At 38.2% G+C, this 15584-nt stretch overlaps 1 protein-coding gene across 8 annotated transcripts in view; it reads left to right on the top strand.

Moving 5' to 3' along the window:
* LOC103748743 (protein SMG5) overlaps positions 1-15584 on the top strand; it is a 122274-nt gene that overhangs the window by 91217 nt on the left and 15473 nt on the right. For 7 of the 8 annotated variants that reach the window (XM_008851488.2, XM_008851486.2, XM_008851485.2 and 4 more), the window contains one exon: positions 5500-5638. The exons of the other annotated variant lie outside the window; for it this stretch is intronic. In XM_008851488.2, the coding sequence (XP_008849710.1) occupies positions 5602-5638 (37 nt within the window). In that variant the 5' untranslated portion in view covers positions 5500-5601. The remainder of the gene's footprint in view (positions 1-5499; positions 5639-15584) is intronic. 8 annotated transcript variants of the gene reach the window in all.

Here is a 15584-nt window from a genome sequence, read left to right as displayed (position 1 = left end):
ATATATATAATTTATTTTTTTAATTTTGTGTGTGTGAGTGTACTGCCTGCATGTCTATCAGTGCACTCATGTTGTGGAATGCAATGCCCACAGAGGACAGAAGAGGGTGTCAGATTCCCTGGAAATGGAGTTTTGGACAGTTATTAGCTGCCATGTGGGCACTGGGATCTGAACCTGGGCGGCCTGCAAGAGCAGTCAGTGCTCCTAACTGATGAGCCATCTTTCCTGTCCATATATATGCATATACTTTTAAAGGACTTTGAATAGAAGTACTCACAGTAATGAACAAAGCTGCTCCCAGAAGACAGGTGTTATTAATTGAAACTCTCAGTGTCAGTGAACACAGATTACCTCCTTACGAGTTATTGGTCAGAGAGGCTCTGGAGACACTCAGTGACATAGGCTATTGTTGTTGCTCTTGGATGCCCACGATAACTAGATAACAAGACCTTATTGCTGAAGACACCACAGGCTTTGGTTGCAGGACACAGAGAAGTCAATCTTGAACTAATGTGGTCAAAACACATGGCTAGGGAAGTTAAAGGCCCTAGGGGAGAACCTATTGATGTTGTTTCTCTAAATGGTCATGTTGTCAATCTGCCTGTTAAATATTTATGTCTATATCCATAGATTTGTGTTGTTCTCAACCTTGATTAGAGAAGATTATTGCAGTGGGTAGTGACACATTACTTTTCAAAGTGCTAAAAATAAGTAGCTGGGGGTGGTGGTGCACGCCTTTAATCCCAGTACTTGGGAGGCAGAGGCAGGCAGATCTCTGTGAGTTCAAGGCCAGCCTGGTCTACATAATGAGTTCCAGGACAGCTGGAGCTACAGGGAGACCTGTAGATGGAACATCTATATCAACTCATACCCAGGGGTCAGGGACTATTGTGGAAGAGGGGGCAAAAAGAATCTAAGAGACAGAGGATGGAGGGGAATGCTATGAAAAACTGTTCTCTGGGCATGACATGGCTGTTGTATACCTGAACTCACAGCAGCAGGGGTTACCTACATGAGACCTGCACATGAGCAAGCCAGTTAAAAATCCCGGCATGGACTGGGGTGTGGCTCCCTAGGCCCCACCCCTTGCTGAGGAGCTATTAGCAGTTGATAGCTGCTGGGGGAGGGAGAGTTAGTTTTCTTTAGGAGCATGGTCGATGGTAAGTTCTCCATGCCTTAATGGATCCCCCTTCCCCACCCATGTGTGTGTATGCAACATTACCTGGACTCAGTGTGTTAACAAATAATGAAAGAAGGATATGAAGTTTGGAGGGAGATGTGATAGGATCTTGATGGAAATTTGACAGGGCATGGGGAGGGAGGTAGATATGATCAAGTTACATTGTATACATGTACGGAACTTTCAAAGAATAAATTATTTTTTTTTAAAGCAGGCTCCAGAAAGCTTCTGCTAATTTAGTCATGCCACTTGAGGGAGCTCTTTGAGCCCAAGTTTTGCACATCCAGCTGTAATAATTTTTCCAAACCATTGATAATTAAGGCACAGAGAGTCACCGCTTTAGCCTTTGTGCTGGATGATTTCAGTTGTTAACTTGACAGACCTGGGAAGAGTGAACCTCAACTAGGCATTTCCTTTATTGGATTGTCCTGTGGCCATGTCTGTGCATCATTTTCTTGATTGTCGATTGATGTGGGAGGGCCAGGCTGAGCCCACTGTCGGTGGTGCCGCCCTTGGGCAGTTCATCCTGGTTTGTATAAGAAAGCAGGCCATGCACAGGCCAGAGGAGCAAGCCAGTAAGCAGCTTTTCTCCCTAGCCTGTGCTCCAGTTCCTACCTCCAGGTTCCTGCTTGAGTTCCTGCCTTGGTTTCCCTCAAGGATGGACTATAACTTCTAAGCTGAAATAAACCCTTTCCTCCACAAAGTTGGCTTTGGCTAGTGTTTTATCACAGCAACAGAAACCAAATCAGGTCAGCCTTCTTCCTCTCATCCACACTCTTTTACTCTGATGTTCTCTCTCTCTCTCTCTCTCCTCTCTATAATTTGCGGCTTTCAACCTTGCTCCTTTCAGCAATGACAGATTGAGTTGACCTACACTGTGGCACACACAGACACACACACACACACACACACACACACACACAAATATGGAAATGAGAGAAGAAAACAGAATGAACCCTGCCAAAACCAAATGGGATTTTGAGAATCCCTTCTGTTGTCACTGATGTGTTTTCTCCTGATGTGGAAAACAATGATATGAAACTGAGGAGGAGGAATAGACTCCAAATGAAGTGATTTCTACAATCACAGGCTCACTGATAAGGGCTATGTGAGCTTGGATAAATGTCAGAGACTCCAGGGCATCTCAGGGCATCTTTCAACAGGCCAGTTAACTGTCAGTACTATGATTGCTAGGTTTGAGTGCTTAGTCAAGGTGTATAAAGTCCAAGCTACAGATTTTTCATTTGTAAAGCAAAATTGATAGTCTCCCCACAGTGTTGTTCTGAATACTAATTAACGTGTGAAGTACCTGACATACTTGACTCACAGTAGGTGCCTAATGAATAGAAGTAATGGATTTGGAGACAGTGATAGAGGAATAGAACATGTACAGTGGAGGGTAGAGCTTTGCAGACTGCTGTGAATCTTGTTCTTCATCTTAGGCTGCAAGATCTTGGGTGAACTCCCTCAGTCACATCAGTAGAATGGCAATAATATCTTACTGTCTACTGGCTTATTGCCCTGCAACTTGCTAACCATTTTGCCAGTGGTAACTACTACTATTACTTGTTCATTCATTATACTATTTATTGAAACCAAAAGGTGTTCTGTCTTTGGAACTATGTTGAGTCTGTTGAGACTATACAAATAACCCTTGCTTTCAGAAGGTGTACAGACTATTTGATGAGTAAACAAAAAAAAACAAAAGTAAGAAAAAAATATAACAAGTGAAAACATTGTTGCTTAAGTGGGAAATAACCAAGTGTCAGTAACAAATATAGTAGATGATGTGGCATATGATCAAATCTGTTAGATTTCAGAAGAGAGACAGAATGTTGAGAGCTACCATGATTGGGGTTGAGTTTTGAAGGATGAATAAGATTTTCAGATGTGGAGAAGAAGGCAAGGCAGTGATGGGACAGGCTATAATTTTAAGTGGTGTGGATAGGGAAGACCTCACTCAGAGTCCACATGGAATGCTTCTAGAAAATAAAGGACACAGAGTGAATCACAGCCATATCCAGGGAAAGAGCTCCATGCTGCAGGAAAAGCTGCTGCAAAAGTCCTAACTTAGAATCCTGCTTGCTATGTTAATGTAGTTAGGAGGACAGTCATAGCTGGAGCAGAGACAGCAAAGGGAAATTGAAGTAGATGAAGTTGGGAAGGCATTGGGTGAAGGTGGAGGGGAGTGAGCAGATTATGCTGAACCTTCTGTGCCATCTCAAAGGCTTTAGCCGAACCTTGAGTGAAATCAAATATTAAACTATTTGAACAGAGTAAAGGCAAGACATGACTTTGTTCACTAAACATTTTTCTGACTGTACTTTGAGAAATAGGGAACCAAGAGTAGAGGGCTGTAAAATTTCTCTCTCTCTCTCTCTCTCTCTCTCTCTGGCACACACACCCATGGGCACACACACCCACGGGCACACACACACACACACACACACACACACACATACACACATACAGGTTATTCAGTTGAAGAAATTTTAAAAGAATAGCACGGTACAGGTAAGTATTGAGGCACCTTAGCCCATGCTGTTAGTCAGGTCAGTGTATGGTACTATATGAGTGCAATAGGAAGGTGCTTCACCGGCCTGGGTGGGCAATGAGAGAACTAGAACCCCCCCCAATATGGGAATAGTGTACCCACATAACTTCTCTTATTTGGGGCTCAAATTAGAAATCTGAAAACGTTGATGGGACCATCTTCCTGTAGTTCCCCAATGTCATCTTCTTGTGTGAGTTCTTTCTAAATTCTTTCCTCTTGAATGAAATCCCCAATTATATCTTAAATCTTCACTGTGGTGAATTCTTCATGAATTGTCTCCTTCTCCAGGGAGATCGAGTCCTGGGAAGGAACATATGGCAGTTGTTGCTTCTAAGAGTGTGTGCGACCTCTTTCTAACCTGTTGACATTGCTCTCATCTCTTGGCATTCATTCCACTTTAATGAATTACATCTATCTCCTCTAGTGCAACCCAGATCAGTTGAAAACACTTATTTTACAGAGTTGGTTGTGATATTGGCCAGATGATGTTCTTACTGAAAGAATTCAGCACATGTTCATAATAAGAGCTCAATTTTTTGTTTCATCTTGTATCCTGAGTTTATACCTGCCCACTCTTGAGAGCTTCCTGAGGGCAAGAATTGTGCCACATAGCCTATCGATTTTATTATTTAGCAAAGAATAAAGTAACGGCACGGGTCTATCACCATTTTAACTTGAAACATTTTATTTTTAAGAAAACGTGATTGGATTTCAGAATGTTAGTTTCAAATATCTTGCTCATGCTGATTATGAAAGAAAATTTGTCAAAAACTTAGAAGTCAGGGAGCTGTCCTGTAGATGTTTTAATTCAGTAAGTGTGAGTGGAGCAGTCTAGATGATTCTGTTGCAGGTAGTCTGAAGAGAGATTCCCAAAGCCATGGGATAATCTGTCTGAATTTACCTAAAACAGCCTAAAGTTAGGCTTAATCTGACTATATCTTCACCTGAGGGGTTCCTGGGTCAGTGACCTATGAGGAAAGATGTCAAGTGGCTAGTCTTCTCTTGCATGATAACTCTCACAGATATGAGATTTTTGGTTTGAGTTTTGATTTTGTTGCTTATTATGGCTAAGAGACCTTGTAGTCTTGAATATATCTGACTTTCTTTGTCATTGAGCAGATTAGCCAGCTTCAACTGGGACATAACAATTTTGAAAATGTATCAGTGTCCCAGTAACTTCACTGTGTCTATTTTAATCCCTGTACTTTTCAGAGTTGTTTTGAAAATGAATTATATGCTTTTGAGACATTGATTGTACAAATGAATATGAACCAATTCATCTGTCTACCCAGCTCCATCAATCACACAGAAATGATTTTGTTTGCATTTTTCACCTCTTGTCAACAGTGATGACATTTGTTTAAAAAAAAAAAAAGGAAATGTTGAGACTGGAAAGTATTTTAACTATTTCAAAAGAAATACCCCGCCCCCGCCTGCAGGTTACTCATTGCCTGTGGAATAGACTTGATGATATGCTTTCCCCAGTCCAACAAAGTCTCCATTGCTTGTCTTTGAATGTACAGATTTTCTAGGCACCAATGTTTCCTTTTCCTGATAGAAATTCCATTCAGCACTAATTGGAAAGAGAATGTGAGAATAAAAAATCTTATAGCCCTATCTTGTCTCTTATCATTTTTTTTTCCTGACCACTGGATAAATCAGTACCTCATGTGGAAAGTATAGAATTTTTCTAAATAAACCCCATCTCAAACTTCTTTTTGCTTGCTGTTCTTTTTATCTAACATGACTTTCCTTCTCTTTTTAGTTAGGTAAAGTCCCATACAGTCTTCAGAATCCAGCATTTCTTCTGCAGTCTTACAACCTCCACTACTATTAGTACTACTGCTACTCACAGAGCAATTACTTTATGCTACAAAACACGTCTTATCAAACAGCCCTACAAGGTAGGTTTTCTCATTTCTATATTTTTCATATGGATGAACTCAATAGACCAGGGATTAAGTGGCTTTCTCAGCTCTCACAGACAGTGACTACAGTAATCTATTCTAGCTCTTTATGACAGAGTGAGAATTCTAATGCTTTTAATCACAGTACTGTAAGGTGTAGATATTCCTAGCATACCAAAAGCTTCTTGCTCAAATATGACCCACTGCTATGTCATCAGTTTAAAATTATCACACTAGAAAATAACCCTTTGAAACTGGAAACTATATTTTAGTCTTATGCCTATACATAATATGTCTTGCATAAATATTTGCTAGATGTATTGGCTAGATACACATCCTTCAGAGATATGTGAAACTCAACAAATAACGTCTGCACTGATCTCTAACTGTTCTGGTCAGTGCTGCTTATAGTTTGAAAGTAGATTAATGTATGCAAAGATTTTAAATAATTATCTACAAAGATTTCCAAAACTACACCTTTGAAAATGAAGTTGTTGCTAAGCAAAGTCATTGGTGTCCCTAATTCTCATTAATTAGTAACATTGCCACTACTACCAGCGATAAGAACTGCAGAACACAGTTCTTAATTATTCCTGAGATATGCACTCACCAAATAGTCTATAAACAATAGTCAAAAAATACAGGTTTCTTAATTTTTCATTTGTATGTGATAGATCTTATACTTGGCTAATAATATCTGCTATCGAATTCTTGAGTTTTTTCAATATTGAAATTCTCTTGCTTATTGAGTAGATTTCAACAGTCTTTATTTCCGACATTGAGATTTTACATTTGCTACACAGGCTTCCAAATCCCAAAACTTGATAGAGTATATTTTGATGGAAAATGTTTGGGAAATTTCACATGTATTCCTGGGTCTTTGGGGTTCCCATTTTCTCTGTGTAGTGTAGATTTACATTTTTATTGGTTCTCAGCTGGTTTCCAACATGGAAACCATTCCAATTTTCTACCAACTTGGACATATGACAGTTACTTGACAATGATTTTCTAAAGCAAATATTCAGCAAAAGTGTAAGCTAGAAAAAGAGATAAATACATAGAGATATGAGACAATAAGCACATTATATTATTTATAATGGGATTCAGTTGTAGCTTTTCTTAAAACCAATGACATTAGTGACTATGAATATTTACTAATGAAAACAGTTTCATTTGAAAGTTTCTAGGAATGTTAACATAAGGCAAAATTTTGGGCTAAAAGTATAAACTATTGGATGAACTTTTACTGTTGGACAGACAAAGTGAGAAACAGCAGGTGTGCCTAAGAATACTGACATACTATTTAGAGTGAGTGCATTCTCTAGAACAGCCATGCACCGAAGGTGAAAAGGCCCTGAAATTTTGTATAAGATCACATTTCCATTAATTTCCTTCATCACAGGGGTCTCCGGTGTGAATGCTCAGTATCCTATTTACCTCTGCAGTTCAAAATGATAGGATTAAGATTCTGAAACTACTTTTTAAAAGTAGATGCTTACTCTGATGTAGTCCCACATGACCCTGCATAAGGCTTTCTCTCTTAAACAGAAATGGTTATTTGAAAATAAATTTTTTGTTCAGATATTTGAAAACTTTTGTAAGACTAGAGGAAAATATGAAAGAATTCTTCTTGATTATCATATTTTTTTATTAGTTTTAAAAGTGAGCTTGAAAGTAATAGGTTTCATTGAATTTTATATCTGATTGTGGTTGTGTAGTGTGCCAACGGAAAACTGTAAGTGGTCTGAAACCAGAGTGTAGATTTATCTTTTTTTTACATCCAGTAACCCCTAATAAATATTTATTGAGTAAGTGAAAGTCTCCTCAAATGTCAGTCATCTTGAAATTGTGGTTTTAGTAAATGATATGACTATTCTTTCTTCCATCAGTTTGTGAATCTTCACAGTCTTTTTCTCAGTCCTCAATATTTACTTTAAATATTTATTTTACTTTCTCCACTTTTTATTCAACTATTTCTTCTTTTGCTTCTAACCCTATGCATAAAAGCTATTGCTGCATCATATTGAACCTTTGTGAAACCATTTTTATTCCAGTGCTCATTCATCTAAAATCATTGATGTAAATTGTGTGGAAGATGACATAGTAGGACAGTCTCATTGTGCTACAGAAATGGAACCAGAGTCTTTTTCCATTTGATTTAGACAGGGATTCCTAGTAATTCAACTTAGCAGTATAGGCCATAAGCACTGTGAAAAGGTTGCCAAAAATGTCAAAAGTATTTGGGAGCCCTTATCTAATCCCTAAAAGATTTTAGGATTACCTCTTCAGAGGGGGGAATGTTAAAGTAGCAAAAAACTCCATTAAAAAGAAAGGAAGGAAGGAAGGAAGGAAGGAAGGAAGGAAGGAAGGAAGGAAGAGTACACGAAGTTGTCAGAAAAAAGTGATGGGGAGTTATGGGAGGTGTTGGGAGGGAGGGGGTGGGTGTGGATTTGATTAAAACACCTTATATGCATGTATGAAATTTTCCAAAGTTTTTTTAAAAGTTAAAAAAAGGTTACCAAAAAAGTCTGGGTTTTGAGTAGAGAGAGATTGTTTGGCCCTTGTCACCGAAGACATGATTCTTGAGCCAGTATTTCAATGATGAAAAGGTAGGAAGAGCCTCAAGAAAAGGAAAACGAGTGAGAAACAGATATCTCAGGGAATGTTTGCAGGTTGGTGCCAAGTCAGTGTCTGTGTCTGGAAGAACACACTGGCTAAAAGCAGGAAAGAGGGTGAAACCAAAAATTGGGTTGGACAGGTGAATTCAGTTCATGGGTGAATTCATTTGCTATAGATGAACTGGAGTGCAAACGGACATTCTTGGCTCTGAGATCACAAGCAAACAAAATAAAACCACAAAGGGATGCTTTGAAGAAATAGAATGTTAAGTGTATTGATTTATTCTTTTAAATTTAAACCTTTAAAATGTTTACCTGTGTGTCTTCCCAGGTCTGAGATATGAATAAGGTGGAACTTTCATCCTTAAAATGCTCATGGTTTAAGAAGGAAGACAGAACAGTAGTGCAATGGTGACATACAATGAGGGGCTATTTTTCCTTCCTACTAGTGCTATCCATCTGCTCTGCTAATTCTCACTATGTTTCATAGGGTTGTGCTTAATAGCAGCCAGGTAGAAACTGTCCAGAATAGGACAGAGTCTCTGAAGTGCCCTATGTAAAGGAGCTGGCTCTCCCAGTTCTTCTCAGATCCTCTTTACTGCCTCAGGCTCATCCGCTGCTGTTTAGTTAAGGATGAAAGAACCCAGACAGCTAAGGCTAGACAAGTGAAAGCAAGAGCAGGCACCCTGCAGATACATCTAATTGGCTAGCTTCCAAAACATCCTCTGGCTTCTCCAAGCTTTGATGAAGCATTAAAACCTTGTTTTAGGGAAGATCCTCTGTCAGGGATAAAAAGAGTAGAAGGAGCCCTAGCCTACACCTGTCATCATTTCACTTTGGATAGCAATGGACTGATGAAGAGGGCTTGGGCTTCTAAAAGGAAGGAACAAAAAAATGTGTCTTCATTACTCCGCACCAGTCTCCATGCTGTGTCAGCAACACTGAAAACACTTGCCAAATAAAATGATTTAGCAGGTGGGAAGTAGTTTATAAGTGCATTTTCCATCCCTTCCTGGTAGAAAGTGAATGATGACTCAGGCACCAACAGTATATCAGGGTGTAAATGAGATTCTCTGGGGCTTTCTTTTGAGTTGATTCTTTGACACAAGATGAAACCCAGTTATTTTTTGTTTTTGTATTTGTTTTTTAAATATTTTATTTTTGTACATGTGTGAGCTTTTTGCCTGTATACTTATAAGTGCACCCATGATGTGCATCACCCACGGAGTCCAGAAGCAGAGTCAGATCCCCTGGAACTGGAGAAATAGAGTGTTGTTAGCTGCCATGTGGGTGCTGAGAACAGAACCTGGGTCTTCTGCAAGAACAGCGAGTGCTCTTAACTGCTGAGTCATCTCTTCAGCCCTGAAGCCCAGTTTTGTATTGACTGGGTATGAGCTACTGAACAGTGTACAAAGGGCAAGGATGGATGCTAAACACATAGTAGGTGCTCAGTTAGCTCTGTGGAAATTTCTGCTTGTATTCTTTTTCTCTAGTTCTTTAAATTCGTCTGCTATCTTCCAAACTGGTGCTGGTACACAAGGAAATACAAATACAAATACCATGTAGTGCAATGGCCTGGAAACCGCTATGTAGCCAACCCAGTCTTGAACCCTCCTGCTTTAGTCTTCTGAGTGCTGGGATTACAGGAGTGAGCCACCGTGTTTTCCTTTTCAAAAAAGCAGACTTGAAGTTCTCAAATTTTGATACATTTTCTAATTGCTAGTATTTTTCTTATAGTTTCAATTCTTTAGATAAATTTTTTATCTCATATTTCTTCCAGTCTAATTTTTAAAGTGAAAAAGTTGCAAGCTAGTAAAAGAGAGGCTCTAAAACTGAAGATAAAAAAATGGCCTTCAGAAGTCTAGTCCCATTCTGTATATCCAAGAGGACCACGTAATTGTGTGTGCAGGTTATGTAGTCTTTGGTGGAGTGAGTCTTCCTGACTTTCTAATTAGAATCAAATATAAAAGCTGCTCTCTGCTTTATAAAAGCTGTTTTTCCATGCCCAAATACAGAATTTTTATAACCAGAATGACTAATAATTTATAGCAACTATATATTAAATGTGGTTTTTCCATTTTATTTCATAATTCATGTCCCCTTCCTTAAACTTTAGTAGAATTACTCAAGGAGCTCACAAAAATGGAGACCCCACTGTCCTATCCAAAGAGATTCTGATTTCACAGGTTTGGGGAGGGGTTCTGGAATTTTCTCTTTTAGAATATCACTGTTGTTTCTCATAGTCCTCATTCAACCCCCTGGAAAGAACTCTGTCTAGGCTTTTGAGCTTGCTCTTAAGGCAGTTGTCACTCAAAACTCACTGCTCTTGTGGGCTCTAATTCTGCTCATAATATTAATTCATAGCTGTACAAATACAAGCCTCATGAAATTTTGTTCTTGCTAAAAAATAAGGATAATTAAATTTGTGTTTCTCATACTATAAAGCAAGTCTTTGTGAATTTAGGAAAAGCTTTAATTACCTAAAATTTCTTGGCTTAAAATTTGTATATGGGTAGGGTATTTCTCATGGATGATTAAACACTGATATACCATTTAGAAGTGGAGGAAAAATCTAGAATTTCTCCAGGAAGGAAGACTTTTTAGAATAATGTAGAATTAATGTTAGACCATTTGAGGTTATTACATGTTTTATTAATCAGCAATATGCCTTTATAACTTCTGGCCTTGAAAAAAATCAAGTTTAGCCTTGTTTAAATGAAGGTCAGTAAGAAGTTGAAAAATATGAAGAAAACAATTTGAAGGAGGCTCCTTTCTACCATAAGTATATGCAAGATTTATTGTATAAATGAGCCATCACCTATTTGAGAGAGTTCTATTACTAAGCATCATCAGACTTTCAGAAAGAAATGTTTACCTCCCTAGGCTGGAAAGGTCCAATAGTACTTACATGATGACAAAACTATTCTACGATTATGCTATCTGCTGTGGTAGTCCTTAGCAACCCATAGGGCTGTACAGAATTTGGAATGTAGCTAGTAATACAGAACAAATTGGGCACAAATGATGAGTTAAAAAAAAAAAAAAGAATTTTACCTATGTTAATAAACCGGTGACTTTAGTGGGCTTACTTATAGGAGCACAGGTTTGCAAAAGGCAGGTACATCATCTAAAACTCACTCCAGCATGAGTGATAGCTAACAAAACCTGTATCATTGGAGTTCACTGCACACCTTGCAGGCAGATCCACTGAATAGAGTGTCTTTTCCCAGCAATTGATTTAAAGTTTTAAAACCTTGTGGAGAGGCTTTTTGAGTCTTGTTATTTTCTGAGCTTCCTGAGTATTGTATAGTTGTGAAACTTCTGAACCTTATGAACTTTCCTCCTCCTACAGAAGGGACTGTTCCACTTCAGAGAAAATTGAGCTATCATCCCTCAACTCCATATAAGACTTTCTAGTACTTAAGTGAAGAATACAGAGAAATCAGGAATTTACTTTTCTTGGCTTGCTCTTTTTCACTATAGATTTTCCTTGTGTGGACTTGGTCACTTTCAACATTTCCATTGTTATACTTGTGCAGTAACATTCCACCCATAAAGCTCTTCATATGACCTCTTGCACACTCTCTTGTCACACAATTACAATGGTTGAAAATGGCCTTTTTTTGTTATCCTGCTCTTAGCCTATCTGAATGTGCTAAGTTGTGTCTCCATCTTCCCTCCAATTCATATGTTGAAGTCCTCGTCTCTATTATTTCAGAATGTGACCGTTTGGAGACAGTCTTTAAAGATATTAAATTAAAATGAAGTCATTAGGGTAGGCTTACTCTAGTATCACTGGTCTCCCTGTATATAAGGAGTTAGGACACAGACTTCTGAAAGGAAGACCATGTGAAAATGCATGGGGAACATGGCTGAAGGGAAACCAAGAAGAGAGGACAGGCCCCTGAAGAACCCACTCTTCTCAGACTTCTAGCCTCTAGAAGTGGGAGAAAATGTGTTCTTGTTGTTTAAGCCAAACAATCTGAGCTTTGTTATAGCATTCCTAGAAGACCAGTACAGAACATTAATCACAATATTTCTTTCTTTAGAATTGTCCATTATGGAAATCTTTGCTTGTTCTTTTATTCAAAGGAACATTTTATATATCTCATGTGTTAGAAAAAAAAAGCCGTCTATATACTTGAATGAAATGTGTATTATTTACTTTTCTGTTGCTGTTATAAAACACCATGACTAAGGTAACTCATAGAAAGAAGAGTTTATTTGCAGTTCCAGAGGGATAAGAGTCCATCGTGGTTGGGGAGGCATGGCAGGAAAGACGAGTAGTACAGAACGATAGGCACTCACATCTTTAAGCATGTGCAGGAAGCAGAGCAGCACAAAATGGAAGTTGAGCAAGGCTACGAACTCTCAAAACCCCAGTGACATGCTTCCTCCAGCAAGGCCACATCTAAACCTCCATCAACTGATCAAGTGTTGAAATTCTTGGAACCTATGGAGGATGTATCCAAACCATCACAAAGTATTATGGAACTTTTAAAGGTTTTGACTTTGGTTCATACTTTTTTCCTTATATCCTATTTATTTCTCAGATTCTGTTTTTGATTACTGACCCCATACACACTTTGCCACTGAGATACTATGCTTGTGGACTCACTCTGTCTTTCCACTTTTCTGCTTGTTCTAATTATTTATTTATTATTGCATTTATTTGTGAATGAATGTATGTATGTGAGTACACATATGCTGCAGTGTGTGTGTGTATGTATGTGTGTGTGTGTGTGTGCGTGTGTGTGTGTGTGTGTGTGTGTGTGTGTGTAGCCCAGAGGACAATTTGTAGGAGTAAGTTCTCTACTTCTACCATATGGGTCCTGAAGTTTGAACTTAGGCCATCTGACTTGGAGGCAAGCACCTTGAGACACACTGAGTCATTTTAAGAGCTCCCAGTTATAACCATTGTTTCTGAAACCTGGCTGTAGTCGCAGCTACATTCACGATGAAATATTCGTGTGCCAAACTTTTGTTGCATTCCACATGGCACAGCATACAGATTATTTACTTGAGTGAAAAGTCTTTGTCTTATTGGCATTCCTTTAGATCTTCTGTTTTCTGCATCTTGGTATTCAGTGGGCACTCTAGAAACACTTGTGGCAATAAAACATGTTATGCTCAACTCTTTAGATCCTAGATTCCTTGATGTCTGTTCTCTCTCATGTTCTTCTTTTTCAGATATTCAGTGTTCATTGAACATGTGCTGTATGAAAAAACTGTAATTGTCGACCTTGTACTTCACTTGGATGTACATAAAGCTCTAGTCAGACAGGGCGTTGATTTTTCTGTACTGCCTGGGTGGGTAACTATTGAAGTGTAAGAAGCATCTGTTTGACTATGCCATGTTACATAACACCAAATTGAACTGAATACTCTTGTGTGAACATAACTTTCATAGCTTAATTATGTTGAAATAACTTGTCCTCATAAGTATTCTTTCTTTGAATAATTATTTATAGAAATAAGGATGGTAGTTGATTAAATTTAAAGAAGCCTTAAATCAGTTTGGGAAATCAGAAATTAATATCACCTTCAGAGAGGCTGAGTTGAGTCTATTAAAATTGGATTTTATTTTAATTATAAATGGCCATTTTGATCCTATCACCTATGAGGTCTCTGAGATAAATGTTTAAAAAGATTTAATAGAAGAAATATTAAGGGGCATATGCAGTAATGATATTTTATTTCATTCTTTTCTTAACTCATATGCATTTCAGTCAGAGACGAGTTCAAGTGGAGATAAAGGCAGCCTGAGTGATGATGGTCCCTCAGGTCATAGCTTTTGCAAATTGAAAGACATGGGATTTCCCTAGGAAATAGGATGAAAGAGAAAATCTGAGAACAATGAAAAGGAGAGCCAGACTTCATTCCCTGTTCAGTTCACACATCAGATAATTGTTTAAAAAGGACATAGGACATAGAAACCATCCAACTGAAATTCTGTTGATTCAGAAAGCTTCAGAAAGTCTTAAGGCAAATCTGTGCCTAACTGTGCCCACTATCCCATCAGAAAAGGGAGTGTGAGGAGCTTAGTCAAATTTGCTGTGCATTTCTGCCTTCAGCACTGCACTGAAACACAAACGAAGAGCCTTACAAAGATTTCTACTTCAATGGTTTTATTTAACAGATGAACATAATGAGGCCCAGAGGAGCTAAGATCTGGGACAAAAGCAGTTGTTTCTTAATTCACTTGAGTGTCATTTTACCATTTTAACAATGTGAATGATTAATATTCATTTGAACTGAGCCACTGCTGTGTAAAAAGTGACTAACTGCATTACAAAACATTTAGGGGCATTTCTGCTGAGAACATAGAAAGTAGAAATAATTCAGAAATACTGATTAAAATTTGATGAGTTTGGCTGATAAAAAGGTTACTGGTGGCAACAAAAATGAAAATATGATGATCATTAAATTCAGTGTAAAAATTCAACTCTACAATTGCAATAGATTATAGATCTGAGATAATCACATGCCCCTTTTAAATCAATATAGAGCTTGCAGACCGGAATTTAGATTCTAGTTAGTCTCTTACTAGTTAGGTATATTTGACAAAATTTGTTAACACCATCTACCTTGGTAGTCTTGTTTTAAAATGGAAAAATAATTCCCTTACAGTGTTGCATTCACCATATGAAGCATCCTTAGAACAATGTGAAGGCAAGCTGTAAAATGGATCCAAAAATTCCTACTTCCTCAATTTTATGCACTTGTGTAATCTCCTCTTTAACTGTAAGGTGCACTAAGTGATCAACTTCCAATCAATAGAATATGGAAAAGGTAATTAGGTATCAGGCCTGTGAAACCTTACAGAACATTGTGACTTTCATCTTCCTAGAAGACTGTTTCTCTTGCTAGTTTTGCTGAAAATACCAGTCAGGTGGGATTACAGGCACCTGCCACCAAACTCAGCTTAACTCTTGGTGGTCAAAAACACAGGGTGCATTCAAGGGGTGAGTATATACAAGGACACAAAGTGGGTGACCACTATGTACATGATTCAAGCTGTCACCAAGGATCCAGTTTAGTGACCTACAAGACTTAAGAGGCAGTGTAGGGGATGAGGTTAGATTTAGATAGATGTGTGCCATTTGTATTTATTCCTGTATTGAGCTTCTAGTATCACAGTAAGTGGGGATCTACTGATTACAGGAATAGTGAAAAGCAGCATGATTGAACCAGTAGGAATTGCTCCAATCAGAGTATTTGACTACTCAGGCAATTAAAACAGTATTTTGTAAAAGGACAGAGAAAGCAAGACACATATATAACCTCTGATGCCATTTTTTAAAAAGACTCACTTGTTTTTATTT

The sequence above is a fragment of the Nannospalax galili genome, unplaced genomic scaffold, assembly GCF_000622305.1.
Source record: "Nannospalax galili isolate Female #2095 unplaced genomic scaffold, S.galili_v1.0 scaffold284, whole genome shotgun sequence".
Classification (NCBI taxonomy): Eukaryota; Metazoa; Chordata; class Mammalia; order Rodentia; family Spalacidae; genus Nannospalax; species Nannospalax galili.
The sequence above is the reverse complement of the archived record's forward strand: the minus strand, read 5'-3'. Positions and strand labels throughout refer to the sequence as shown.